This window comes from Athene cunicularia (genome assembly GCF_003259725.1).
Source record: "Athene cunicularia isolate RWA chromosome 17 unlocalized genomic scaffold, athCun1 chr17_part1, whole genome shotgun sequence".
Taxonomy (NCBI): Eukaryota; Metazoa; Chordata; class Aves; order Strigiformes; family Strigidae; genus Athene; species Athene cunicularia.
The window spans coordinates 8,545,452-8,571,763 of NW_020799122.1; the positions used below are offsets into that span (position 1 = coordinate 8,545,452).

At 51.1% G+C, this 26,312-nt stretch overlaps 1 protein-coding gene across 1 annotated transcript in view; it reads left to right on the top strand.

The window, feature by feature from the left end:
* Positions 1-26,312, top strand: part of ASTN2 (astrotactin 2) — a 301,231-nt gene that overhangs the window by 32,688 nt on the left and 242,231 nt on the right. Inside the window, exons 2-3 of the mRNA XM_026860237.1 lie at positions 2,118-2,502; positions 21,243-21,392. Of these exons, the coding sequence (XP_026716038.1) occupies positions 2,118-2,502; positions 21,243-21,392 (535 nt within the window). The remainder of the gene's footprint in view (positions 1-2,117; positions 2,503-21,242; positions 21,393-26,312) is intronic.

The window sequence follows — 26,312 nt, forward strand, 5'->3', positions numbered from 1 at the left end:
CTGGGCTATCTCCAGCTGAGCTTTTTCAGGAAGTCAAGTGCGTGTACCTCTGGGTGTGGAATGCTCTGCCCTGCAGCCACTTCACAGTTGCAGAGCACCCAGACACGAATGACATCCAGCGGGGTGGCTTGGGGGCTTGGTGGTGAGGCCTTGGAGAAAGCTTTTCTCAGTAGTTATGTCCATGAGTGTTGTTCTGAAACCCTTCTGTTAATATGAGATCCCTTGCTTTGCTGGAAGGGTGCTGGCACACAAGCCAGACCTGATTTTGCAGTGTGATTCATCATGATTTAGTTCATGACCCTGCTGTGTCCTTGTCACCAGGCCTCCCTTTTGGAGGGTCCGGTGTGCTGTGGTTCCTCTTCTGCAAAGCAGGCGTCCAAGGAAATGGCCCCTATTTGGTACCGAGGGGTGTGGGTGGCTCACACTGGGGAGCTCCTGACATGTTCTGGGATCTCCGTGCATCAGGTGCTGTGCAAACCTGAGGAAACATGATTCTGCTCTTCCAGGCTGAGGTGTCTGCACTGACTCTTGCTTCTGAGCATGGAAGGCCAGGGAGGGTCCTCAACCTCCTGGTCCTTCAGTTGCTCTGGTACTGCAGGGCATGAACCTGGTTGGCTCAGCGAGCCCTGCCCTTCTCACACAGAGATCCCCGAGCATCTCTTGGATGCTAAACCACCTTTCCTGATGGTGTGTATCACCTAAATTAGGGAAGTCGAGCTGAACAATGTCCTCCTGAGTCCCTGAGCCCTTCTCCCATTAGTACCAGTTCAGGGGGAGAAGTTGGGGGGTTCCTGATGGGAGGTGCTGGGCTGGGCTCCTCTCTGTGGTGGGTCGTGGTGCTGGTGTGGTCCAGGGAAGCATCTCTCCTCTGCTCCTGCTCCCGAGTCCTCTCCCCCAGCGAACTCATCCTGTGCGCTGCAGTTTTCAGTGCTGCCTCTTTACAGCTGATCCTGTCTACATGTCAGAGCCATGCTCCAGGTACAGCATGGTGCTTTGTATCGAATGCAGATGAAATATTTGCATGTCTCCACTTTGCTTTTGCACGCTCTGTAAAGTTCTGGGCTGTGGCATCCCCTGTGCCAAAGAAACGCCTGCCCTGCCCTGCCTGTTCCACATCACGCTGCAAAGCCCTGATTGCTCACGCTGCTCTTGATTTACATGCCCTGCTTTGTTTGTCTGCCACGGGATAAAATTGCTCCGACACTGCAGAGATTAAGAGGCTGGAAGCTGGCACACAGACAGTTCCTGCCTGCCTGGGACTGAGCAACTGTGGCCGAGCTTAACCTCCAGTGCAGCCAGAGACAGGGCTGGCCCCTTCGGTGCTTCCCAGCCTGGCTCCCCTGGAAGGAGAGCCCACTTCCATGGACATATACTTATTTAGGATGTACATTTTTTTGGTAAAGATTTTTTTTTTTTTTACAGTAATGTATTTGGGAGCTGTACTGAATAAAATTTGGAGGTGGGGGAAGAGGATCGCTTTGCAGGGAAGGTCTTGGTCTGGAATACATTTTGCGGTGCCCCCAGGTCTGCAGCTGAAGTGTTGTTGAAACCATAGGGAAATCCCAGCCAGAAATGATGGAGATGGGGTAACTGTGCCCTGGGGAGCGGCGGTTGCGTGGTGCCATTTGTTGCACCGTTGTTTGTGTGAAATGTTGTGTGTCTCTGCTGAGACTTTACTGCTCCCATGTTGGTGGCGGGGTTGTTTTGATGAGGTTTTTTTCTCCCACGTGGTGGGATGTGATTGTCTCTTTTCCCGTCTCCCCATGCAGAGCAGGTGGGGAAGCTTGCCCGCCTCAACCCCTGTGTGTGGGGGTGAGTTGGAGGGCTGGGTGTGTGGTAAGAACAAAGTCCCTGTGAGAGTGGGCAGAGCTGAGCTGGAGATGTCGCTGTGCTGTCCCCAGCTAAAGGCCAACTCTGGCACCCTGCTCCACCTGCTCATGACGTCTCACCCCAGAGGTGGCTGCTCCATGAACCCACCTGTGTGTGGTTCATGGAGTGTTGATGAAAGGGTGCTCTGGGGTGAAGAGGACAGGGTCCATGGACGCTGGCTGCAGCACCCCCTGACCCACCCCTGTGCCCTATGCCCCCCCTGACCCGTGCCCTTTGCTCTCCTGCAGGGTGGGCTGATCGCGCTGCTCCTGCTCCTCTTGGTCTTCATGGTGGCTCTGTACGCCCAGCGGCGTTGGCACAAGCGTCGCCGCATCCCACAGAAGAGTGCCAGCACGGAGGCCACCCACGAGATCCACTACATCCCCTCAGTGCTGCTGGGCCCCCAGGCCCGTGAGAGCTTCCGCAACTCACGCCTCCAGGCCCACAACTCGGTCATTGGGGTGCCCATCCGTGAGACCCCCATCCTGGATGACTACGAGGATGAGGAGGAAGAGGAGACCCCACGGCGGGCAGAGCCCAGCACCAGGGATGATGAGTTTGGCAGCCAAGTGACACGGACACTGGAGAGCCTGGGCCGGGGAGGGGAGGAGAAGCCCGACTACGAGAAGAAAGGTTTGTGGTTTTTCTCTCTCCTCTTTCCCTCTCCCCATCCCCTGGGTGTCTTTCCTGTGCAGTATGATCTAGAGAGGGTGGCTCATCCCTATACAGCTCCTGTAGCTGGTGCGTGGCTCTCCAGGCTTTGGTCCTCAGCTGCCATCTACAAGACAGTTTGCAGACCTTGTCCTGGAGCTGCCCTTCCTGAGAGGGGAATCGCCTCTGGGTGGTGCTGGGGAAACTGAGGCACAGTAAGCTGTGAGCCTTCAGCTGTTGTTGCTAGCCCCGAGGACCAGGTCCCTCTGGCTGTGCTTTGCTGGTGGTTCAGGTGCTGTAGGAGCATGTGAGCTGTGTGCTTGAGAGCTCCACAGAGATCTGGATTCATAGGATTTGACCCGTCTCCTTTGTCAACATCCTTTTCCAAAACCGGTCTCCCATTTCCAATATGTACCTCCCCGGTGTGATGAGATGTGAAGCTGATGGCTCTGTTCTCAGGCTTGGTGGGATATCTGGTCCTAGCGATGGCGGAGACTGCTGTGAAACCCGCAGCAGGTTAGGGGCTGCCTGCCTGGGGAGCTGGCATTTCCCCAGGGAGGGGAGCTGCTCTTTTGCCATGGGCTTGTGCAGCGCCGTGCATGGGGCAGCACAGTCGCTCCTGCTGCTCCAGCAGTGCTGGTGAGCGCGTGCTCCCACTGTGCGATGGGCTCCTCAGCAGGGTGGCAATGCTGGGATTCATCCTGACTGCTTGCTGTGGGTGAGTGCTAGCACATGTGCATCAACCAGGCCAGGCTTTACTCCCCAGGTGGCAGGAACGTTCATTGCCTTGCTGTTGAGTTGGGCATCACTTCTCATGACTGAACATGTCAGTGTGCTGGGGCTCCGCCAGCCTACTGAGATCAATGATCCTCAGAGAGCTGCTCCATAAAGCTGTATTTTCCACTGGTGGCAAAAGATCCCCTGTGCTTTATTCTCTGGGCAATCAGACAAATGAATCTGTAGTCACCTGCAAACAAAGTCACCAGGGCTGTAGGTTTAAGGCAAGCACACAGGAGCCATGTGTGGAGTTGGAAATGGCAGATCAGAAAGTTCTCACTGCGGGAAGAAGCGAGAGCCGAACCCATGTGGATCCAATGGATCGACACAGACCTCGGATGTGACCCATTTCCTGCCCGTGGTGTTTGGAACAGCCGGTGGAGTGCTACGTGGCATCTGTAGGTCAGATTCGAAAGAAGCCTATACAATTCCATAAGCGTGTGTTCCGGCTCCTGCCCATCCCTGTGGTGCTGACTGCTTGTAAGGTGTAACAGTGGATAACGCTGCTGTTGTAAGGTATAAATCCCCTGGGAGTAGCTGTGGGGAGCTGGGCAGGGAGAGGCTGGGCTGGGGTGCCTGTTCCTGAGTAGGCGAGGTGCTGTGAATGCTTTGTGCCTTCCCTGAAGGCACTGGGCTGGGATTTGGAGGAGCTCTGGTCCCTTTAGGGTTTCCCCTCTCCAAAGCTCTGCCCAGCTCAGAAAAAAAGTAGCGGTGGGGGTCCCTCTGGGTAAAGCGGTCCAACAGGATAGATGTCTTATTGTGTCCAACACAGCGAGTAGCCACAGGTTGGACGCAATGGGACAGGCAGATGGAGCAGAGGGGAGGCCGTACAGCCAGGGCTTGGCAGTGCTCCCACAGGCTGAGCAGTTGGGGAGGCGTGTTACCGGCTATCAGCATGTGTGGCTTCTCCTGGGAGAGGAGGAGACACCAAACCCTGGGTGACAGGTGCTGATGGTGACTTCATGCACTACTGAAGCACTCAGGAGCTCTAGGAGGACGCCAGTGCAAGAGCCTATATAAGGCAGTCTAGACTGACTGCTCTTTATTCAGTTGTTCCTTTAACTGAAAATAAAACTTGTGCTGCCAAACCACATTGTTCTGCTCTCTGCACTTGGAGGACCGTCATGGAGAGGGTCAGGCAGGGCCTGGGTGCTGCCTTGCTGCCTGCACGTGGGGATGAGGGACCAGGGGCTGCATGGGTACAACTCCTGACTCGGGGGGGATGTTTCTCCTGCGCGGAGAAGAGCAGCTCTTTCCCCAGAGTGTTTCAGCTAGTGCACACTTGATTGCCTGCATTTTTAAAGTCTGTCTCAGAAGCTGCAACACCCACCTCTGCTTATTGAAATGTCATTAGAAGCCATTTAATATTGTTCACCTGCAATGCACAGTAAAATGCTTTTGAATAAACAAAAACAAAGTACATTAGTGCTAATTGCTGAGTGACTCCAGCAGGAGCGAGGAAGGGATGCTCTGGCTCATTCTGTCCAGTGAAGGGGCTCCTGGGGTGATGCTGGACCATCCCTCCCTTCTTCCCATGGGCGTGTGGGATTCCCTTAAAGACTGAGCGGTCCCGCTTGGAGCACCCACGGTGGCAGTGCTGGGGGACAGGGACTTTCTCGGCTCTGCGGAGGAGACTGCAGCTCTGAGCAGCAGAGCCAGAGAGAGCCCAGATGATGCGCTGTGTCTGGAAAGCAGGTCCCTGCACTTGCAATGCTCGTAAATGGTGGCTGAGGTGGTGTTTCTTCCACCCTTAAAATGCTTTATACTCATCCCTCTTAAAGAAGGTGATTATGATGGTGATCGTTATTGTTTTTCAAACAAACGTGGAGGTGCCCAGGGATCTGTCTGCCGTGCTCAAGTGCTGATGGGAGCATCCCTGTTGGCATCCCCCTTTGTCTGTGGCTGGCTCTTACCGGCCCGTGGTGTTAAGAGATGTTTCTCCAGCCCTCTGCTTGGTGAGAATCAACAAATGAAAGCCTTCATATATCGTAACTGAGCTACCTTTTTTATTCTTTCATATTCTCTTCTTTGTTTTGCTTTTCTATAAATTATTTAAAGTTGTATGAGTGGGAAAGACGGCAGTAACTGCATTTCAGTCCTCTTCTAAACATAATAGTAAACAAGATCTAGGGCAGAATATTAAACTATCAGAGGGCTTCAGGAATTGGCAATAAAGATCTTATACTGACTGAAAAATCCCCCCAAGCCAGGGCTGCAAGCTGCCTGCAGGGCCAGGGCTACCTCACACTGTGAGAGATGTTCACAAATGCTCCCACCAGTTCAGCTCGTGATGCTGCTGGGCTTAGCACCTTGTATTGAGGCAGGTTTGTGCCTTGCCTGGTCTCATCTCCCAAACCGTGCTGGTTCTCTGTGTGTTTCCTCCAAGATGGCCACTTTTCCCCCTTGGATGAGGCTTTGCTCAAGGAGTCAAGTTATGATACGTGCTAGTTACTCCTTTCTGCTGAAGCTGGTCAGAGCCTGGATTGCCAAGGATGAGATAGCTGTAGTTCAGATCTAGGATTTCTAGACTAGAAATATAAATATACGTGCTGTGAGCTTTGTGCTCTGGCCTGGTTTGCAGACATGTGGGAAGCACGGTGATTTGGGAGGCACAGGACGTGCCGTGCACGCAGGCGCTTCGCCTCGCCTGCGGGCAGCAGCTGCAGCCGGCATCCCGCGGGATGTGGCAGGTGGGGTGGAGAAACTTGGCAGTTGGTACGAGCAGACATCACATACCTGGAGATCCCCAGGGGCTGGACATCAGTTCTTCTCAGGCAGGGTTTTACGGTTGAGTTGAAGATGGATGCGCCAAGGGAAGCCCAGTTGGAGCATGGCCCTAGCCTGAGGATGGGGTCAGCCTTCCCCCCAGTGCCAGGCTGCATGGTTTTGGTGCGATCACCAGGGCCGGGCAAGGAGCTGTGCCTGTGTCCTGAGGAGTCTGTCAGCACCCAAGGGAAAAGCTCTCCCTGCTGCGCTTGCAGTTTAGTTCTGTGCTAAGGCATCAGCTGGGACTTGTCAGCGGACTCCAAACGGTATCATCGCTGGGGCTGTCACTAGAGGCTCTTTCAAGTGTCACTTCCCAGCATTAATTACCAGGGATGGCAAATCCGATGAAGATGGAGCATTTCGGCTCGCCCTCCACCTGCCTGCACCACTTGCTTTCCCCACATGCCGGGCAGTGATTGATTTGCAGGTGCTGGGTCGTGCCGGTGGCGCGTGTTTTTCATCATTTGGGATTTGTGCACCCTGCGCTGTGTGGCTGTTGGGCTCAGTGGCCCTTCCTACGAGGAAGAGTGTCGGCTCTTTTATTCCCCATGTGGAGCTTCTGGATGGATCAGATCAGGCAGGGAATTGCACTGGATGATTCTGCTACGTACAGCCCTGCAGAATGGGAGAGAAGTCCCTGCCCGGGAGGTTTAACAGCACAAATGTTTTGCAAATTATGGGCAAGCAGAGCATGGATCAGTGAGCCAAACTTTCCTCCCAAGTCTCAGGCAGTGCTCTGCAGCAATGCGGATGGGAGGGCTGCTCCCGCGTGGTGCTGGAGCATCTGAAGCGAAGCCCAGCACAAACAAAACACAGGAGCAATGTGCTGAATAATGACATCTAGCAACAAGCGCGTCTGAGTGATAAAGTTAATGAAATTACAGGTTCTGACCTGATACCAGGCTCTGCTGTGGGTAGATAAACAGCAGGGCAAAGATGAGATGTTTATTTCTCCCTAGCTGCAGTTGTAATCTGGATGCGCTGTGCAGGGCCATTAACATTATTACTGTTATGCAAAATTATTTTTGACTTGGGGGGGGTGAAAAAAAAAAAAAGAAAGAAATAAAGAAAAATCCCCCAACTCCCTAGAAAATGGAAAGCTGACAAAATTAGAATTGCATCAGGAGCATAAACTGACCTGGTGACATTGCACAGAGCCCAGATGAATTTAGACAGAAGAAAAATCTGAGGCAGTTTAAGAAGGAAAGTAGTCTTTTCTTTATTAATGTAATAAAATGAAATGGAGCAAGGAAGGAGGCAATAGCCAGGCAGTCCTAATTAGCCAGAAGGACACTTTTGTGCTGGTGTGGAAAGGGATCTGTGCTGTCTCCTCGTGGTTTTGGGTTCTCTCTGGCAATCAGAAGGTCTCCGGAGGTTTCATGTCCCATGGGTGTGCATGTTGCCAACTGGGGTCTGCTGGTGTGGGGTTTCTGGGGTCTTGGTCTTTGCTGGGGAGCCCCCCATGTTCAATCGCAGTCCCCATGTGTACACAGCGTTCTGCGATTAAGGGGATTTGGTAAATTTGTGCAGGTGATGCCACTGTCCTCACTGCCTCTGTCCTCACTTCTCTGGGTAGTTTCTAGTCTGTGCTCCTGATGATTTCTGCTCTCCTGCTTTTCCTGAGCAGATGGCCTCAAGCTCCAGCCCTTTGGGAATTCCTAACTTGCTTTTATCTTTTAATATACCTGGCTCTCATCTTTACTGACATGGTTTAATCCTACAGCGGCAGGAGCCGGTTGCTTCTGTCCGTGGAGTGCTGTTAGAGGGGGTTTGGCCCCCAGTCTGTCACAGGCAGCACCTCTACATCCCCAGATGGGGTGTGCTGGATGCACAGAGATGGAGTTAGTAAATGAAGGCAGATGAAAGTCCAGCAAGTCTGAATATGGGGTTACCGACAAGTTCCCCAATGAGAAGATTTTGCCAAACCAAATCTCCTACGGATTAGTGAGAAGCAGAACTTCTGCCTGGTGAAAACTGAGGAGAAAATAGATATAAGAGTTGAAAAATCGAGTATCTGCAATTCCAGTCCTGCAACAAAGGACCCATCTTTATTTTCTCAGTTTCTTTCATGTTCAAAAAAAGAACTTTTCAAGCGGGCCTTTTGTGCTGGCTTCACAGACTCTGCAGTCTGGGTATGGCCTCCAAGTCTAGACAGGAGACAGGACTTATTACTGATGGTACCGATGATTAATACCGGAGGCATATCAAAGGTGTGGTTGTGCAGTCATCTTGAATTCATATCTCTTGGACTTTCTTCTCACCTGCTGTGTTAACTTGGGTAAACCTCTGAAGTTTCTTGTACTTAATCCATGGATGCTTTTCTCTGTAGCAATAAGTGAGAGTTTTTTGAGCATGTCTGAAAGATGGTCTGGCACCTAGAGTGAACATGGAGATGTAGATCCAGCTCCACTCTGCCACTGGCTGCTGTGGTAACTCAGATCATGTCACTTAATGGTCCAGTCTTCATCTGTGAATTTGAAAGGGGAGCCAAGCCAGACAGAAGACAGGGCAGCATGAGGAAATGTGGAGAACTGCTAATGTAGGGCATTATGGTCCCAGCAGCCTCCCAGCCAAACTGTGTTGGGTGATGCAGTCCAGAACTGTGGGAGAAGGGTTTTTGGCAGGGGAGACAAACGGCTTAGGTTTGAGATAACAGCAAAAGACAGGCAGGGGAAGTGTCCTGGTCACAAGGAGAGAAAGCTTCCTATGCCACCCACCAATGCTGGAGCATCATCTCAGTCATTATATTCACCTACCAGTGAAGGCTCCTCTAGGGGAGAGGTAAGGCAGTGCTCTGGCCTGAGGTTGAGGTGTCAGGACATTTTGGGGGCTGAGATGTGGAAGAGGAGGGCAGGTAGTTAAGCTGTGCCCTAGAGCTGCTCATCATTGCAAACAGATGATCTCTGCAGTATCTCGGAGGTGAGATTTAAAGACAGAGTGTGAGTCAGAGGTGATGCCCTCGTAACGGCCAGGGTGATGGTGCTGTCCTGCATGATGGAGAACAGAGAGCCCATGGGCAACAGGAGCGAGGTGACAGGCCTGATGTTGCCGTTCCCAAGCTGACAGCCCAGCATCTTTGATGGGTCATCGGTACCGGGCCAGGCTCGTGGCTGGCTGTCGGCCGGGAGATCCCACTGTGCTGGGTCGGGCTGTCCCTGTGCCGCCGTGCCGGGGCTGGGAGCCACTCTCTGCAGCTGCTGTTCACTTGGGTAGGCAGATCCAGTGCCATCCTGAATCTGACCATTAACCAGAGGCTCTCGGAGCCTTTAATAAATAAAATGATGGCTTAATGTTTGCTGGGGCTGGAGGCTAAAATGGGACAGTACGTCAGGCTGGCATCTGATATGTCTTGGGGCTCTGTCTTCTTTCCAGTGACCTGATGGGATCATGACCCTCTTTGTACGTGATCAGCTTTTCCTAGCTCTAATCCCCGCCAACTCCTTGTGCAATTTACAGAGACCTTTGAAAATGTATATTCACGTAGTCTGACAGTGGAAAGTGGTTTTTTGCAGTCCGGTATTCCTGGCTGAAAAACCCGGCTGCGAATTTCAGCTTTAAAGAAATAAAAAAAAAAAAAAAGAAAGGAAAAAAAAAAAAAAGAGGCCCAACAGGGTAGGAATCGGGTCCCAATTCAGGAAGGCATTTAAGCATGTGCTTAGCTAGTGTCTCTAGTTATTAGAGAAATTAAGCATGTCTTTAAGTCCAACATGCTTAATTCCAACTGATTTGAGTGCATGAATGAAGAGAATAGAGGCCCCAGTTGCAGAGGTTACAATGGATACACCATTGGGTCCTTCAGTTTTATGGTGATGCCAGCTCTGACTTTAATGTTGATTTGAAAATGTCCATCCTTGCCAGGGAAAAGCTTTGCTTTCCAGAGAGATAAACACAGTCATAATTAATATGACTAATTGCCTTTTGAGGTCTGAACAGAGAGCTACCAGGCTGGAGTTTTAGGTTTGATTTGATGGCTCCATCACATTGAACTGGTTGCCTCCATCCCAAATTTGTCCTCACCAACATGGGGGGAGGGAGCAGTTGTCTCTTGGCCTGGTGGTCCTGTGGGACATGTTCCCTCTCCCTTACACCCCTCAAGAAAGTGGCTTAAAGCAGCATCACTGACATGTGGGACCATGCCCAGGAGGTCTCCCCAAATAAGGCCCATGTACATTGTCCCTCCTGCCTCCCAGCAGTAGGTCAGAAGGGATGGAGAAGCACCAGGGGGCCAGTGGCCTCTTCTGGCCTTGCACCCCCCCTGGCTGAGGGTGGTGCTCTGCTGGCACATGCTTAATGACTAATTAAGGCTTAAACATCTCAGACCAACCAGGGCTCTTCCTGGCCCACAGCAAGTGTTGCTGTGGAGAAAAGACTGGTAGGTTGGATTTCCCGATGTGATTTTCTAATTTTTCTCCTCTCCGTTTGCCTTTGCTATATCCCCACTCGCTAATTTCATGAGACAGAGGAGCAAAGAAGCAGATGGAAAAGCAGCTTCTGATGGTGCCTTAGGGAATAGAAGAGAAAAGGGGTGTTTTAATAAGCCAGTATTTTGCTGAGCATCTCGAAGGGATGACAGTTTCATGAAGTCCCACTGGCCTATCACTGCTTTGCAAGGCTTGGGCTGGTCTCACTCTCATGCTCCACGACATCTCATGTGAGGACAAATACCCTTGGTCATCCCCTCTCCCGGCCACAGCTGGGTGACTTGTGGCTCCTCAAGTCAGCAGCAGCTCTTTTAATGGGGGCTTTTGCTGGGTTTGGGGAGCTGCTGATGTCTGGTGGAGGTGTGTGTTGTGGCAGTTTCGTGAGCAGTAGCCCTGATTCCCCAGATGTCCAAAATGCTTTTCGTCCAGGCGAAATCACAAGCTCATGGAAGATAAGCTGTGAAGTTTTTGACTGTCCAAGAAAACAAGCCATCAGGAACTATATTTATATAAATGCCAGGCACGCATTGCTCATCACTTTGTGTATCACTATGAATGTTTGATAAAGCACTACATTATTTAAGGTGTAGCTGGGTTGTAGGCCAGTTGTTGACCAGGATTAGCTTTGAGATTCTTTTACATTTATTTATTTTTTTTTTAGATTTTGCATCATGAAAAAAAAAATAATATGGTGTCTGTTTTATTCCCCTTGGGAGACCCTGGGGGATATTGAGCGCCCTCCCCTGGGTTTCTGTGCTGGGTTGCCTCTTGCAGCTGCCTTGTGTGTGATGCAGAGGACCTGGGAGAGCTTCAGCTCTGCCCAGGGCTGTCCTTCCATGGCGTCAGCATGGAGCAAAAACCTGTCACCGGTTTCTGAAGTCAAGCTGACCAGGAGAAGAGGGCGTGGGGCCTGTGTTGAAGGACAACAACCCCACAATATTCCTTATTTCTACTGGAAATACATAGATGCTAGCAAGCACTCAGGCAGCCCATGGGATGTGTGGCTCAGAGCTGAGGCTGCGGCAGATCCTGTCACCTGCATGAGAGTGATGGGTTCCTCTCAGTCCGTGGCGCTCAGCTCTTCTTCACCTTGGCTTTTAGTGGCATTACGGCTCTGCCATCGGCGGCGGCGAAATATTCTCTCCATTGGTCCTTCCCAGGCTTATGGGTTTTATGAGGAGGGGAGCAGGGAGGGCAGCTGCAGTGCCAGCTCTTCGTTCTGTTTGCATGTTCTTTTCCTATCGGTTGTGTTTTACCTGGCTACAGTGCCGAGACAGTTAGCTTTGTCAGCTGGCTCCTAAGGAAGATGGATCGAGGCCGGGCACCTGCACTGATATTAGGTCTGCAGGCACCTTCCAGCCCCATTTATCATTAGGCAGTGACCTACCCAAAGGACCAGCAGGAGAGGAAACTTATTAAAAAGGTGCTTCAAATCAATCCTTTCTGACGGCCCCGCTGAGTTACAGCGTTTGCTGCAACTCACCCACTGGGTCCTGCTGGGTCTGACTGTTTTCAGCCTCACTTCTGTGCTTACATGGCTTGGAATTGGTTTGCTTTTGATAGCCTGGGCTCTCCAGGTGTTCCCTCAGCTCCAGGTCTTCTCCTGAGCCAACAAACGGGCTCTAAGCTCCTTCTTTCCTGCCTGCTGCCTGTACCCACACGCTTCCCGGCGTGGGAGGTGCTGGTGCCTGCCACCGCAGGGCAGCTCCTTTTGGTGGCTCTTTTTGGCATGGCTGAAGATCCTTGGCCCCATTTCAATATGGGTCTTTGGTGGTTTTCTCTCTTCTCTGGGTTGGCATCATTCCATTGTTCCTCCCTGGTATGTGACAGAGTTGTTGGTACTGTCAAAAGGTTCCTGCTGGGCAAGAGAAGTTTAATTTCCAACTGATAAATTTGTTCTGCACCACGCTGCTAAACAGGGAGTTGGGTGGTGGTTGAGACTGGAGAGGGGTCCCCATGTCATGTTTCCCACCCACATTTGCTGGCTGTTGCTGTTCCCTGCCCATGCCGATCCCCAGGGGTGCCGGGACTTGCTCACACTCATTTTACAGATGCTGAAGTGCTGCTGCCTCCAGGTTCATCAACTAGCTGCAGTTCCTCAACGAGGTGGGATGGGGCTTTCTCCTACCCTCGGTGGTCTCTGCCCCAGCTGGCTCCATGGGGCAATTTTTCCTCAGAATCTGTGGAGTTGTAGGAGATGTGCGGTGCAGAGAGGGAGCTGGAGGTCAGCACTGTGCTCACGAGCCCACGTCTCTCCTCCACGCAACATTAGCCTGGGCCTCTTCATGTTCCCATTAGCACCAAATCGGGAAGCTTCCTCCAGAGTGTTCTTATTTAACTTTTCAATTATTTTATAACTTGAAGACCATTAGCTGCTGCCGAGGGTCTGCCCATCTTCCCCGCTCTTCTCTGCTTGCTGCGTAAGCAAAAAAGTTACGTTTTCTCATTAAAAAAAAAAAAAAAAAAGAAGGTAAGTTAAGGGCTAGAGTGGAGATGATGGGAAACGGAGTCTCTGGTGTCCTGGACCTTCTCAGTGCTGGGGCAGGGAGATGTGACAGCATCCCATGGCCAAAGGCTTTTCGTTGCAGAAGGAGAAATGGAGTAAAAGGACAAATCATAGAATGGTTTGGATTGAAAGGGAACTTTAAAGGCCATCTAGTCCAGCCCCCCACACTGAGCAGGGACATCTTCAACTAGATCAGGTTGCTCAGAGCTCCGTCCAACCTGGCTTTGATTGTTTCCAGAGATGGGAACCCTGGAAACATCTATAACCTCTCTGGGCAACCTGTGCCGGTGTTTCCCCACCTTTATTGTAAAAAATTTCTTCCTTAGATGTAGTCTAAATCTACCCTCAATTAGCTTAAAATCATTACCCCTTGTCCTATCAGGCCCTACTAAGTCTGTTGTCATCTTTCTTATAAGTCCCCCTTAAGTGTTGAAAGGCCACACTAAGGTCTTCTTGGAGCCTTCTCCTCTCCAGGCTGAACAACCCCAATCTGAAAATTGGTGTTAGGGGAGGGGTGTGCTAGAGAAGCCTTTGCCCTGTACAAGAGCTGAGGGTTTCCTAGTCAGAAACAGCTCCTAGAAAGGTCAAACCTAGCTGGTAGCAGCCCAAGGAGCGCAGAGACCCATCTGCTTTTGCAAGATGTTTGCAATGCAAAGGTGCAAGGCAGAGGCGGGGACCGTTGGACTGCTGCTCTTAGGTGTTTGATCTTTCACGATGTGTTTATAATTATATTGCATTATCTTAATTACCAATGTGGGAAGTAAGGATTGTGGTGGGGGGAAGGGAAAGGAGGAAAGTTAGAAAGGCAGGGAAAGCACGGGGTGACAAATAACTTGCAGCCTCTCGATGGGGCTGCGATTGCGGCTGGAGTTGGAAACGATGCTATTAATACAATGCTTATTCATTTCCTATAATAAAAAAATGGAAGTGCTTTGCAATTACCCAATTCCGAATGAAATTAACATTCCGTGGCATTTTACAGTAAACGGTTAGTTTGCACACATGAGTGGAGGCAATTAGCTGGGAAGCGATTGAGCGCCGTGACTGGAGAGAGGATGAAGAAGGGTCAGGGCAGCTGGTGTTGGGTGGGCACTGCTGTGGGCTCGGGCTCTGGATGCCCCTTCCCGGTGGGTGGGCTGGGTGTTTCCCTGGGTCCTGCCAGTTTGAGGAGCAGCTCACCCGTCTGCAGCAAGGACAGGAGCTACAGATTATCTCCTGCTCTCTGTAGATGGGGGGGAAATGGCAAAGCTTTGTAATAAAGAGGAGAAGTAAAGAGTGAGTGCGTGGTCAAAGGAGTGGGGTGCTGCCCTGATGCTCCCAGGGTCCCCATCCCCATTCTGGGATGCTGAGACAGTGCAGGTCTCCATCCCCCTCCTATGCTGCATGCCAGCCTCCCCCACATCCCCCTTCCCCGTCACGCGCCCCAGGCTTTATTAAAAACCAATGGCGCTTTTTTTTTTTTTTTTTTTTTCAGATTTGTTAAACTACTGAAAACTTATGATCCTATCAGGGTTTTTTTTCTTCCCCTGCCTCATACCAGATAAGGACTGTGCTGGCTCTGAGCCCGGAGCTGAGGGTGGTGGAGAACGGGGTAGGGAAGCAGTCATCTCATGAATATATGAAGGAGGAAAGTACATTTGTTCAGTTTCCTTCAAAGGAGACATCTCAAATAAAGTTTTATCTCTGCTTCTGCTAGCCTCCCCCTCCAATTTACAATTAAAATCAGATTTTTACGTATAAAAATCTATTTTTATAGTGAGAGATTTATTAATGTGTATAATAATCTATTGATGTATTAATACTGATGTTAAAAAAAATTTATACATTCTCTATTTTAAAACTGAAAAAAAGGTCCGGGGGAAAAAAAGAAAGCAGAAGTCGAGAAGGAATACAAGCCTGTTTTCAAAATAATGCTGGGTTCCCATATCCCTCTGTTGCTTCATCTGAAAACCCCTCTGTGTAAAAGAGCTTCCTGGAAGAGAGATGGATCCTCCCTGGCGCCGTGTCGGCAGGCTGGGCTGGGGGCCAGCTCCGGCAAAGCGCCGTGCCACCTATGTCATTTCCCCTGATGGGTTCACCTAAGGATGGCATGGAGATGTACACCTTGCAGGAGGTGCTTGGTCCCCTGATGTATGGGTATGTGTGACTATTTGTGCTTTGTTTTGATGTTTATATATACATATTTTAAATATATATATATATATATATATCCGTATCTATATATCTGTATTTCCTGAGCTGGTTGTGTAATGCAGCCAGCAGTCTCCCAGTGTTTCTTGGACACGCTGTGCCTGCACGTGGCATGTGACATGGACTGGTGGAGAGGAGGGGGCCAAAGGAGACAGAGACTCTCTTGCTCGAGAGGTGGTTGAGGGTTTGGTGGCTGGAGAAGGAGATGGAGAGGTGAAATTCTCAGTGTGCCTTGTGTCTTTGCCGTATCAACCGTGCTCTGTGGCAGAATATCTCTCTCCAGATATGTTTGCATCCCAATATGTGTGAAGTTGTTGTACAACTCTCTCCCACCGTCATCTCCTAGGTATCGGTGTAATTACCTAATTTTATGCTAGTAAAGCTCTCTGCTTTCTGGAGCTTAGTACCTTCAGGGTGGCACTGTTGAAAATCAGTCCACATCCCAGTTTCAGAACAAACACCGTTGCTTATTTCATGCTTCAAAAAGCAACAAACACCCATTATTTAGAGCTGGTGAGAAAACAGGGTTTCCACCATTGAAAACTTCCAGTATTGTGAAATTTATGCTTATCCCAAGTAGAATCAGAAAGTTGATTTCTTGAAGTACTCTGCAGAATAGAAATTTCCAAAATACCAATCCAGAAACAAAGGAATGTGCTTACTGAAACTCAGGGGTTTGATTTGGAGAAAGCAATTACCGTGGTATTAAACCACGTTACACAAAGCTGATGTTTACATGGTGTGTTATGAACGTGATGATGCATTAGACCTTCCAAGCCAGTGTCACTGATTCCCAGGAGAGCACCTTCCCCTGTGCCTAGAAAAAGCAGGTTATTTGAAAAATACTGGAAGCAGTTGGTGAGAGGGCAGGAGATGGGCATGGAGAAGAGCTGGTGTCTGAGAGGAGGGGGCTGTGTCCTACACGTGGCCGTGGGTGCTGTCATGAATGCATGCACAGGTCAGGAGGTAAAAATCCCACCAATTTGACTTCTTATTGTGCCCAGACTTTTTCATTTAATCCTTGATTGAGTTTGATGTATTCTTGCAAAACACTGATTCTAGCGAAGCAGCATGCTCAGTCGAGCAGCTTTGGAGCTGCTTTGTGAGTTACTCCTCTCTCCAAAACTTTAGGAGCATTTTAAGCTAATGTTGAGGAATCGATTACTTGCCCTCTGACACTCAGAAATCAGAGAGGGATGGCAAAATGAGATGGTTAAAAAACTGTATTTTAAAAAAATATGTTTTACTCAATACCTAGTGTGGGAAGCTCGAATAGAAGCTGCTTTGCCTTTCTGCAGTCTTCTCCCTTCACCTGCAGGAATGCCGATGTGTGTGAGGAGCAGAGACCACTGTGGCTCCAGGGACTGAAACTTTAAGCGAAACACCAAAGACTGGGAGACTCAGAGAAGCTAGCACCGTTGAAGACCTTAAGCATCACTACTCGGTTTTGATATGCTGCAAAAACCAAGCTGTGGGGCTCTCCAGCTCTCCCAGCTGCCCAGTGGCAGCATGAGGTGTTGAGCCGGGTTTGGGGAGAAGCTGCTGCCCTTCCCCTGCCCCACCGGGGTCTAACGTGGCATCAATTGGGGCTGACAGATACCGGGGGGGATCTAGGATCTCTGCGGGGTGCAGAAGCGTTGACTTAGGCTGAGGGCAGTTCTCTGCTGTGTGGTACAGCATTGGAATCCTCTAAGGCCATGTCTGAAGACCTTAAAACATCTCTGCGGGGTTGAAAGCTTGTTTCCAAGGGCTGTGGGGCACCTCCATTGCCATCAGCCCCATCTGGGCTTCCCAACCTCTGCTGGCAGTGAACAGGTTGCACAAAGGGGTTTTGCAGTTCCTTGTCCCTTGTGCTGGACCCTCAGGACTGTCCTGGGATGGTGGAGGCACCATCCAAGCGCAGCCAGGGGCGGTGGAGGCACGCAGCCAGCGCACCTTCCAAATACAGGTTGTGGGTAGTTGCGCTGCTCTGAGCCTGGGACTGGTTTTGGAGGATCCCTCCTAGCCACTGAAGTTGGAGAGATGCTAGTTTTGGTATCTCCCCAAAACAACGCCCCAAACCCAGCCTATGAGCCTGGGAAAGGTATGGTTCTCCTGACTACGCTGGGAGTCCCTTGAGGACTGAAGAAAGCGCTGCCGCTTCCCATCTCCGTTGCAATGTATTTTTACCCAAACGTCGCTCATATTGTTCAGCTGATGACTTTTTTTTTTTTGTTGTTGTTGTAATTTTTAAGCCAAACAACATATTTTCCCACTGCAATTTGTGCCAGCGAAAAGGAAGAAAGGCAGGCTATTGGTATGAATTGTTTTGTGTGAGATGTGCAAACGAATAGGGGAGCCATAAGGAGAGAAAATCGCTTTCAAAATAGTGTATGGGGGTGGACAGGAGGGAAGTGTACGATGGGAACATGTAATGTGCTTTACAAAGGTACGGTGACCTTCAGCTGCATCCTTAAATTGCTGCTGGAGATGGAAGCTGATTTTGCGGAGGCTGAAGAGCCTTGTGCTTCCTCTGCATCAGCTTGCTCCTGGGGTTGTTATGCTGCTGAAGGCCCTCGCTATAGGATGGGGTGAGATTGAGATCATAGCGTTGTGCCAAGCCTTGGGGTGGATCTCACCACCTCTGCCAGGCTGGAGAAAGTCTCAACGTGATGACGAAGATGTGAGCTCAATAGCCATGATGGATTTATCTCCTGGAAACCAGGGATGGAAGAGAAGGCGGCTTGGCAAGCTCAAGGAGAGGACGATCCCATTGCCTCTAAATCTGCGTCGGGTTTGGCGGTTGTTGGGAGGAGCTGGTGCCTGGGTGCTGGCGATGTGGCTGTGTTGTGCTGGGGAGGGGATTGTGTGCTGGCAGTGCTGGGAGCCGCTGCCTGAACCCGTGCTGGGCACACGCAGCCTGGGCGGGTCTGTGGGGCAGAGCTGGGGTATTTGAAGCTGTAGTGTGTGTTCCCAGCCTTTCAGAGCTATTAAAAGCTCCGTGGGAGATGGGAAGGCTGAGCACATGTGCAGTGCATGCGTAGCGTGGCAGCGCGCGTGTGTGAACTCGTGTTTGCCGTGTGGTTGTGTGGCAACCACAGAGGCGTCAGGCCGGGTGGTGGGTTCCTGCCCCTGGCTCCGAGGCTCGGCTGCTGGCTATGGAGATCCCCCTGTGGCAAAACCCAGGTGGCAGTTTGCGGTGGACTGTGTCTCTTTTATAGATTTAATGGACAACCCCATAGTCGACAGGGTCCCGGCAGCCTCGGTGAGTGCCGTGCCTCATTACGTTACGGTGTGTTGGTTTCTTCTCCTTCCCTTTTGCCACGGTTGGCAGCGCATGAAGAGTCTGTCCTTCATCCTTGACCCCTGCTGCTCGTTCCACTGAAGCCCAGCTACCTTTGATTTGTCAGTGAGGGTTTTCTCCATGCTGGCCATGTCGAACTCTGCTTGCTGAAATCATGTCGACAAGGTTTTATTCTTCTTTTTATTTTTCCTTTTTTTTATTTTTTTTTTTTATTTTTCGTTGCTCAAAACGCCCAAGCTTAGGGGTACAGAGAGCCCAGTGATGTCCTGGCGCACACAAGCTGTGCAGAGCGGTGAGATGCACCAGCTTTTTGCTCCCATTCTTGGAATAAGTATTTGTAACATCATCTCAAATAGCCAGTGACTACCAGGACCTCTCCCCATGAAGGTGCTGCTCCCCCCTTACTTTTGACGTTTGCTTCACTGATGAGCGTGTGAGCAGATGCCTCTGGATGGATGTGCCGAGCATGGTGGCCAGATGGGGTACGATCATCGTGGCACTGATTACTCTCATCAGCCGAGCAGGGACCACGAGAGAGCTGCGACCTCGCTGTGTTCTGTTGCTAGCTGATGGCATGGCCCCCTCCTCCTCCCCTCCCGCGCTCTCCTTCTGGCCTCCTTTCGGTAAATAAGCCTCAGCCGCACGGTTCCCAAGCTCCCTGCTCCACTTGCACACATTATCTATCACACAGCCCCGAGGTTCAAATAACTTGCCATCTGTTCATGGGGAGGCCCTGCCACGCTTGTTCCTGGGTGAAGGAGATGTGGGGATGGGCTTCCCCCAGCAGACACACCGGTGGGGTGCTGAGCTACACTGGTGCTGCCACAGCATCCTCTCCCAGCACCTCAGAGGAGCCCTGCAAAGAGGGGGTTGGATGTGTGCTGTCAGGGCTGGGAGTAAACGTTCTTTGGAAACCTTTCCCCACTCTTGATTTCTATTTTTTCCCCCTGCGATGCTGCTTGCTGGGGCATCTGACACCACAGGATCTGGCTGCGCCTGCTGTAAGTGTCGGGGGCTTTGGGGAGCTCTGCCTTTGATCTGTGGTGCCTGGGGGAGCCTGGTGTTGAATAATTGGAAGCTGTAACATAGCTGGTCCTGTAGGCCACCTGCTCGCTGGAGCTCTCCTGAAATGGTTCCCACCTTCAGTGCTTTATGCAGACACGGGTTTGATCCTTGTCTCTCCATCACCTGGTGCAGCAGTGCTGGCTGGTTCCTCTCCTGAGCCCACCTGAAGCGCCTGTGCCCAGGGGCACAGCAGCCAGTCTGCTCTTCCCCGGTGCTCCCCTCCAGTGGTTCCATCAGATTTTGGTACCTTCTCTGCAGCCTGTAAGGGTAGAAGAGCACCCTGGGGGTGGGCTAAAGCCTGTCAACCCTGGGGAGGCTGAGGACATTGCCCTTGGGGAGAAGGAGTGGGGGGAACTGCAACATGAGGTGGCCAGGGCTCTCCTCTCCCTGCAGCATGGGTGGCTGTTGGAGGAGCCTGCTGCAGACTCCACGTTTAAGTCAAATCCTTGTCTAGGATTACAAATGTCTTGTCCCGCATGGCCAGCTTCTCATTTTGCACTAAAATGGACCCTGCTACATGCTGTGAAGGGAATTAGAGTCCATGGTCCGGAGCAGTTACACACCCTGAGCTCACAGGGTGCCCAAGGAGCTCCATACAGATCTGCTAAGTCTCTGGACCCAGAAGATGTGGTGGGGTGATGCGTCATCCTGTAACTGCTGGCAGGATGGGGAGCTCCAAGGTGCTTACTTATCCCTTCTCCTTATCCCATAGCAGGTAGCTATAGGGCAGTGATCCCTGCCAGCCCCACATGGGCACACTGTGGGCAGGGTGAGCTTCAGGAGCTAATCGGAGGGACTTTGTTGTGACTCTCAGAATGAAAACAGGACAGAGGTTATGTGTGCTAATGAGTTTATTCAAGGATCTGACAGAGGCCAAACTGTTTGTTAAACCTGGGAGACCTCTGTGGCCTGCAGGAAGAGAAACCTTTTGATCCTGAATTTCATCTTTGCTCTTTGCGAGTGGTTTCATGATTTCCTGTAACTGCATATTGTGCAGGCGGTGGGGGAGTTTCGTAGGACAGTTCTGGAGGTATATTTTCCATAGTACTGGATAGGGGGTGTGTGAGAGCAAGGATGGAAGCTGCTTAAATATCAGTAAGCTGTGATATGCTGTGGGGTGTTGCAGCAAGCTGATTCCTGAGCTCAACTGCTGCTGCACCCCAGGAAGACCCCAGGGATTCCTGCTGCAGCTCGGAGCACACCTGGGCTGGCCGTACATCATTCACCTGCCTCTCACCCCAGTCTCGCCCATTGTTCCGTAATCCCCAACTTGCCTGCTGGGGAGTACCTGACCCCCTAAAAGGCTGCCAAGCCTGGGGTTTGACTCCAAGCCCCTGAGACGGAGTTAAACTTGACCTGAAGCCAGCTCAGTTGTGTTTTGAACCCTTCAGGCTGTACCTTTGATAAGGGCACGATGCTTCCAAGTGCCCTGGTGCAGATGGGGGAAGAGGCAAGGAATTATACAAAATACTGGAAAGCAGTGTGAAAAATGCAACTGCCATAAACTCACAATATTCTAATTTCTGTGGCTTTGGTAAGACTTGGGAAGTGCTGGATGGGTCCTTATGGGTGACTTCAGAGGGTCTTGGCAGATCTCCTGCCCCAGGACTCAGCTCTGGCTCACGGTGTCCTCTGCAAGGAAGGGGTTGTACGGGCAGTGGGGACATGGTGGCCTGATCCTCTTTTAACCACAGTCCCTTTGCCGGTGTTGCAGCTCCTGAGGTGACGCAGGAGACGGTGGAGTCCCTGATGCAGAAGTTCAAGGAGAGCTTCCGCACCAACACGCCCATTGAGATCGGGCAGCTCCAGCCCGCACTGCGCAGCACGTCCGTGGGGAGACGGAAACGCCGGAGCCGGCCCCGAGGTAGGCTGCCACGGTCACCGGCTGCTCCTCTGGTGCCCTGGGTTTAGCCACGGCTGGAAGAGTTTGGCTGGGGAAGAACAAGAGCTCCTCACCCTCACTGCTGAGTGTGGGGTCCCTGAAGTGCCCTTCTGTGATGGGGTGCAGAGGGGCAAACCCCACACAGCATCCTCTGGATGGTCTGATGGAGGTGCTTGAGAGTGGTATCACCTTGTGTCCCCTCACAGGGATTTATCCAGGTGCAAGTCCAGGGTCCCTTACAACTTCCCCGGCTAACTGGGGTTTGTTGGGAGTGAAATATGGTTTCTTGGCATGTTTTTATTTTGGAGGAAGGAGTGAAGTTCATTTTGGTTGTAACTCACATTACTGGGACATCTCTTCTTCCCACTTTCCCAGTGCTTAGGGATTTTTGGATTTTTTTTTTTTTTTTTTTTTTTTTAGGAGCCACAGAGAAGGGTGGGAGCAACATTCATGGCTCTAAAGGCTGTACTGTGCAAAAATGTACTGGGGGGGTCCTGAGTTTTATTTGCAACCTTGATGGCCATTGCCAGCTATACCAGAGCAACAGGAGGAGGTTGGCTGGAACAGCCCCATGAGCAAGACTTGGTCCTTGTGTTGCCTCTCAGCAAGGGAAACTGTGTCCTCCTGTGGCTATCGCTGCTTAAAACCATAATGGCTGTGGGTTAAGCGGTGAGTGCTGAGGCTGTGAGGAGGGTTTGGGTCCAGATTTCCAGCTGGGAAGGAGGCAGCATCTGGGTTCGTTCAGGGATGATGGGCAGGAATGTCCCTTGACCATGGTCTGACCAGCGCACTGCGGGTCTTTGTGACAGCGCTGGGAGCTGGGAAGAAAATACTTTTATTTCTATTTACTGTTGGTTTTAGTTTTCATTTATTTATGAGTCTGAAATGTGATCTTTTATTCTGGATACGTTTTCCTGCAATACAGGCCTGGAAAGGGCTTTTTTTATTATAGCTTCGCCCATAAATTATTCACTTAGTGTGAAGAAAATGTTCTGACTCTTTAACTGGTTTAAATTATTTGGTTTGTTTTCTAGTAGTTATTCAAATACATATATCTGGATTTTAGTGTACATGTGTGGGTGATTTGGGGCCCACAGTGACTGTCTAGTGAAGTTTCCTTTAACTTTTGAATTACCTGAAGGTAAGAGGCTCTTTGGTCACTAATGGAGCAAGTCAATTAATTGTTGCAGCCGACCTTAGGAGACGTGATGCCCAGCTGCAGGCAGAGCCTCTGGCTCTGGGAACAGAGTATGACCCCAGGTCAGCCTAGCTTGTCTCCCATCTCTAGGGACAGGCACCCTCCATCTCCCACCTTCCTGGGCTGGTGCTCCCCTGCCTCCCTGCAAATCCCCATCTGAGCCATGCCAGGGCAGGGGGAGGCCTTCCCTACCCTCAGCCCATCACCACTTCCCCCCAGCATCCTTCTGCCCATCAATGGCCACAGAAATAGTGGATACCGGGACAACAGAGCCCTTGGTTGCTCTCTATTTCTATCCAGGCTTGTGTTTCCTCAACACAAGAATTGGAGACCAGCTTGCCCCCAATATCTGCTTGAGATGAAGAGCCAAATGTCCCCTCTGGCTGCTGTGCCTCACTTGGTAACCTACTGGTGGTGCTCAGCAAGGTCGCTCTCGATCCCTCCTTGCCATGGCCACCAGCACAGGCAGTCCTCAGCCATGCACAGTTAAATCTGGGCTGGCCAGCAGGTCCCCAGCAGCAGGCTTGGCCAGGACCATGTTGGAGAAATCAAGTTCACAGAATCACGGAATCATCTAGGTTGGAAAAGACCTTGAAGATCACCTAGTCCAACCATTAACCTAACACTGACTGTAAATTGTCTCCCTTGGGACTCTTGTGCTGCTCCTGGTGGGAAAGGGACCACCCTGGGTGCCAGAGCATGCCCAGCTGCCTCACCACAGACCTCCCCACTGTGCCTCTCGCTGTATTTTGCTCTCCTGCTGTCTCCTGGGTCATTGGGTGTGCATCTCGGATATGCTGGGGTGCCTGCTCCAGCAGCCCCGTGCCAGGCTGGCTCCCGAATGCCTGAGTTGTGGGGCTGGCAAGGGCTTCAGCAGCAGGATGTGGGTGAGTGGAGGTGATGGGGAGGAGCTGGGTACCAGCACCTCGAGCTGCTCTGGTCCTGAGCTGGTTGTAGTGGTCCCAAAGGTGCTGCAGGATGGGTCGGGATGTTTCACTGCAGCCCTGTGCAGCGGGTCTCAGCTCTGGTAGAAGTGAAGAGGGTTGCGGAAAGGGAAGGGCCCACACAAGCTGGGAAGGTGTCGCTGTGGCTGTTCGCTTCGCTGCACCAGGAGCAGGATGAGTCCCCATGGTGCTGGTGCCCAACCTACCGTGGTTTCCTTGGGTCTCTTCCTCCCAGCAGCTCCTCGCAGATGGTTGCATGGGCTGTTGGCGATGGTGAGGAGCTGTGTCTGGCCTTCATTGCCCAAGGTGTAAAGTAGCACACAGACTTCAGGAGGGGACTGTGACTTTGAGTGTCTCCACGTACAGGAGCCCTCACTGGCACACCCTCGGAGTAAGATTTCAAGGTCTCAGTCATCAGAAATCAGTGAGCAGCCCCAAAAACCAAGCCAGGTCCAGTGTCTCCAGTGCCAATCATGCTCCCCACAGCCCCATCCCATCCTCTTTTCCTCTTAATTTAAATTTCTTTTCACTTGTGGAAGCCATGCTGCTGCTGGTGAGGCCGGATACACACCTTTCCCTGCACCTCTCCTGTGCTGGAGGTTTTGTTTTAACAGCCCGTGGTTAATTGTCCCTCCGGTGGGTGAGCGGTTGGAGTGCTATCAAACATTAAGGTTAAACGATGATATCACAACTCACGATGTTTGCATTTTACATCCAATTGCAAACACAAACCCTTTGCCTCATTAATCCTTTGCAATCTGTGGGGTTTTTTTTTCCTCCCCCTAAATGAAATTGTCCGTTTGGGATGCATTTATTTCCTTCTAACCGCCGTGTGACAGTTCCGCTGATGGAGTTTGCATCCAACTTTGTTACTGGGTAGTGACAAGTCAGCCTGACGGATGCATGTGTGTAATTATTTTCTTGCGGTTCGATTTAATTAATGCTTAACCTCATCAGAGCCCTACAGCTGGAGCGCTCTCCCTGCAGGAACGTGCACAACAAAAGGATTTGCTCCTTTATGAAAGGCTCCGAGAGGGCGCCAAGTGCTGGTCCTGCAGAAGGGCAGGATAAACCAAACCAGAAAAAAAAACAGCCTGATGCCCCAGCCCAACAAAAACAAATCTCGGATAAGCTTTGCCTTGTTTCGCTTCCCTGCACTAAGTGCATTTAAACTGCTGCCTATTGCTTGTCATTAAATCTGATTCTGCGCTAAGTGTTTCTAACAGCTCTACAAAAGGTCGCATTTTGCAGAGAAGATCGACTTAAAAAAAACCCAAAACCAAACAAAACCAAACCCACACACAAAAAATCCCCCAAAAACCAAACTAAAAAAAAAAAAACAAAACCAAAACACCAAAACCCACACCAGCCTCTCCATTTACCAGTACTATATAACTTTATTTTGGCTAATGCCTGATTCATACAAACTTTCTCCCCGAACACTTTTATTGAGTGAAGCACATTTAGAGTTTATAAATAATGGAGAGTGATGATGATAAGAGCCGAGGTGCAGGACGACTGGGCTGTGAAAGGGTATTTGCTGAGGCCTGACAGTGTGGCAGGGAAGGATGCTGCATCTGAGAGGGCCTGGATTTACTGATTCCCAAAATGTATCCAGGCTGGTACCCAGAGCACCCCAACCTGGCTGCGTTGGAGCGGCGTTTAAACCGGGAAGCGATGCCCAGGGAAACGCGGGGAGAGGCAGTGGTGCCGCGCCCGAGGATGCGGCTTTGGCCGATGGACCAACCTGCGCTCCACCCCGAGGGCCGGGTGGGGTGTTGGGGTGCAGGCCCGGGAGGTGGCCTTGGGGGAGGCCAGTTTGCACAGAGAGGGGGTCTGGTGCCCTCTCCTGGGGCAGGCCTTTAAAAGCACCCTGGCTCAGAGAGTAAATAAGTGATTAATAGTTTATTGGGGCTGTGACTTGTGTTTTGGAGGTCTTGGCTGTGCCATAAGTTGCCCATAGTTACCCCAGGGAGGAGAGCTGTGGCTCGGCTGGGCTCGCCCATGGCCTCTGCTTTTGCCAGGGACACCTCTGCTTCCCGCTGCATCCCTCTGCCTCCCGTCCATCTGTCCCACGGTGTCCACGGGCCAGCATCACATTTTGCTGGCGAGGCTTTTTAGGCGTTCATCTGGGAGCTTTCACCTCATCCAAGTCAAAGCATCACATCCAGCTCATTGAGTTGGTTCTTGGTGAAAATAAACCCCTTCACAGCTGCGCAAAGGCTATCACCTGGGATCAGCGCGATCCCAGATTTCCATGGTGGAAGCCGTGGGCCATCACCTGGTTGCTGCACCACCCACCCTGGGGTGGTTTTTTGGGTGTAGGAAGAAGGAAGGTCAATGAGGAGAAAGGATTTTCATCAGCTGAAGCCAGTGTGTGTGCGTACCCCTGCTGCAGTGACAAACGAGAGTGTTTCATTTTTAAAGGGCTTTTTTTCTTTATCCTTTTTTTTTTGTGTGTTGATTGGATACATTTCAAAAGAAAATCTTTGAGTATCTTCTTTTCCTCCCCAAAACTGCATCTAATGTACCTTTCCCTCACCATATTTTTTTTTTTTTTTGGGGGGGGGGAGGGGGAATAAATTAAATTGAAAATTTTCACATGGCTAATTGCATAGCTCTGCACCACCCTGCCAGCTGTCAGTGCACGGACTTCACTGCAGTGCTGGGGAGGGGACTCCTCATCTGGATTTTACTGGGAAGTCTGGGAGCAGAGGAGCCTGTGGAACACCCAGGAGACTGCATTGCACAGGGCAAGTG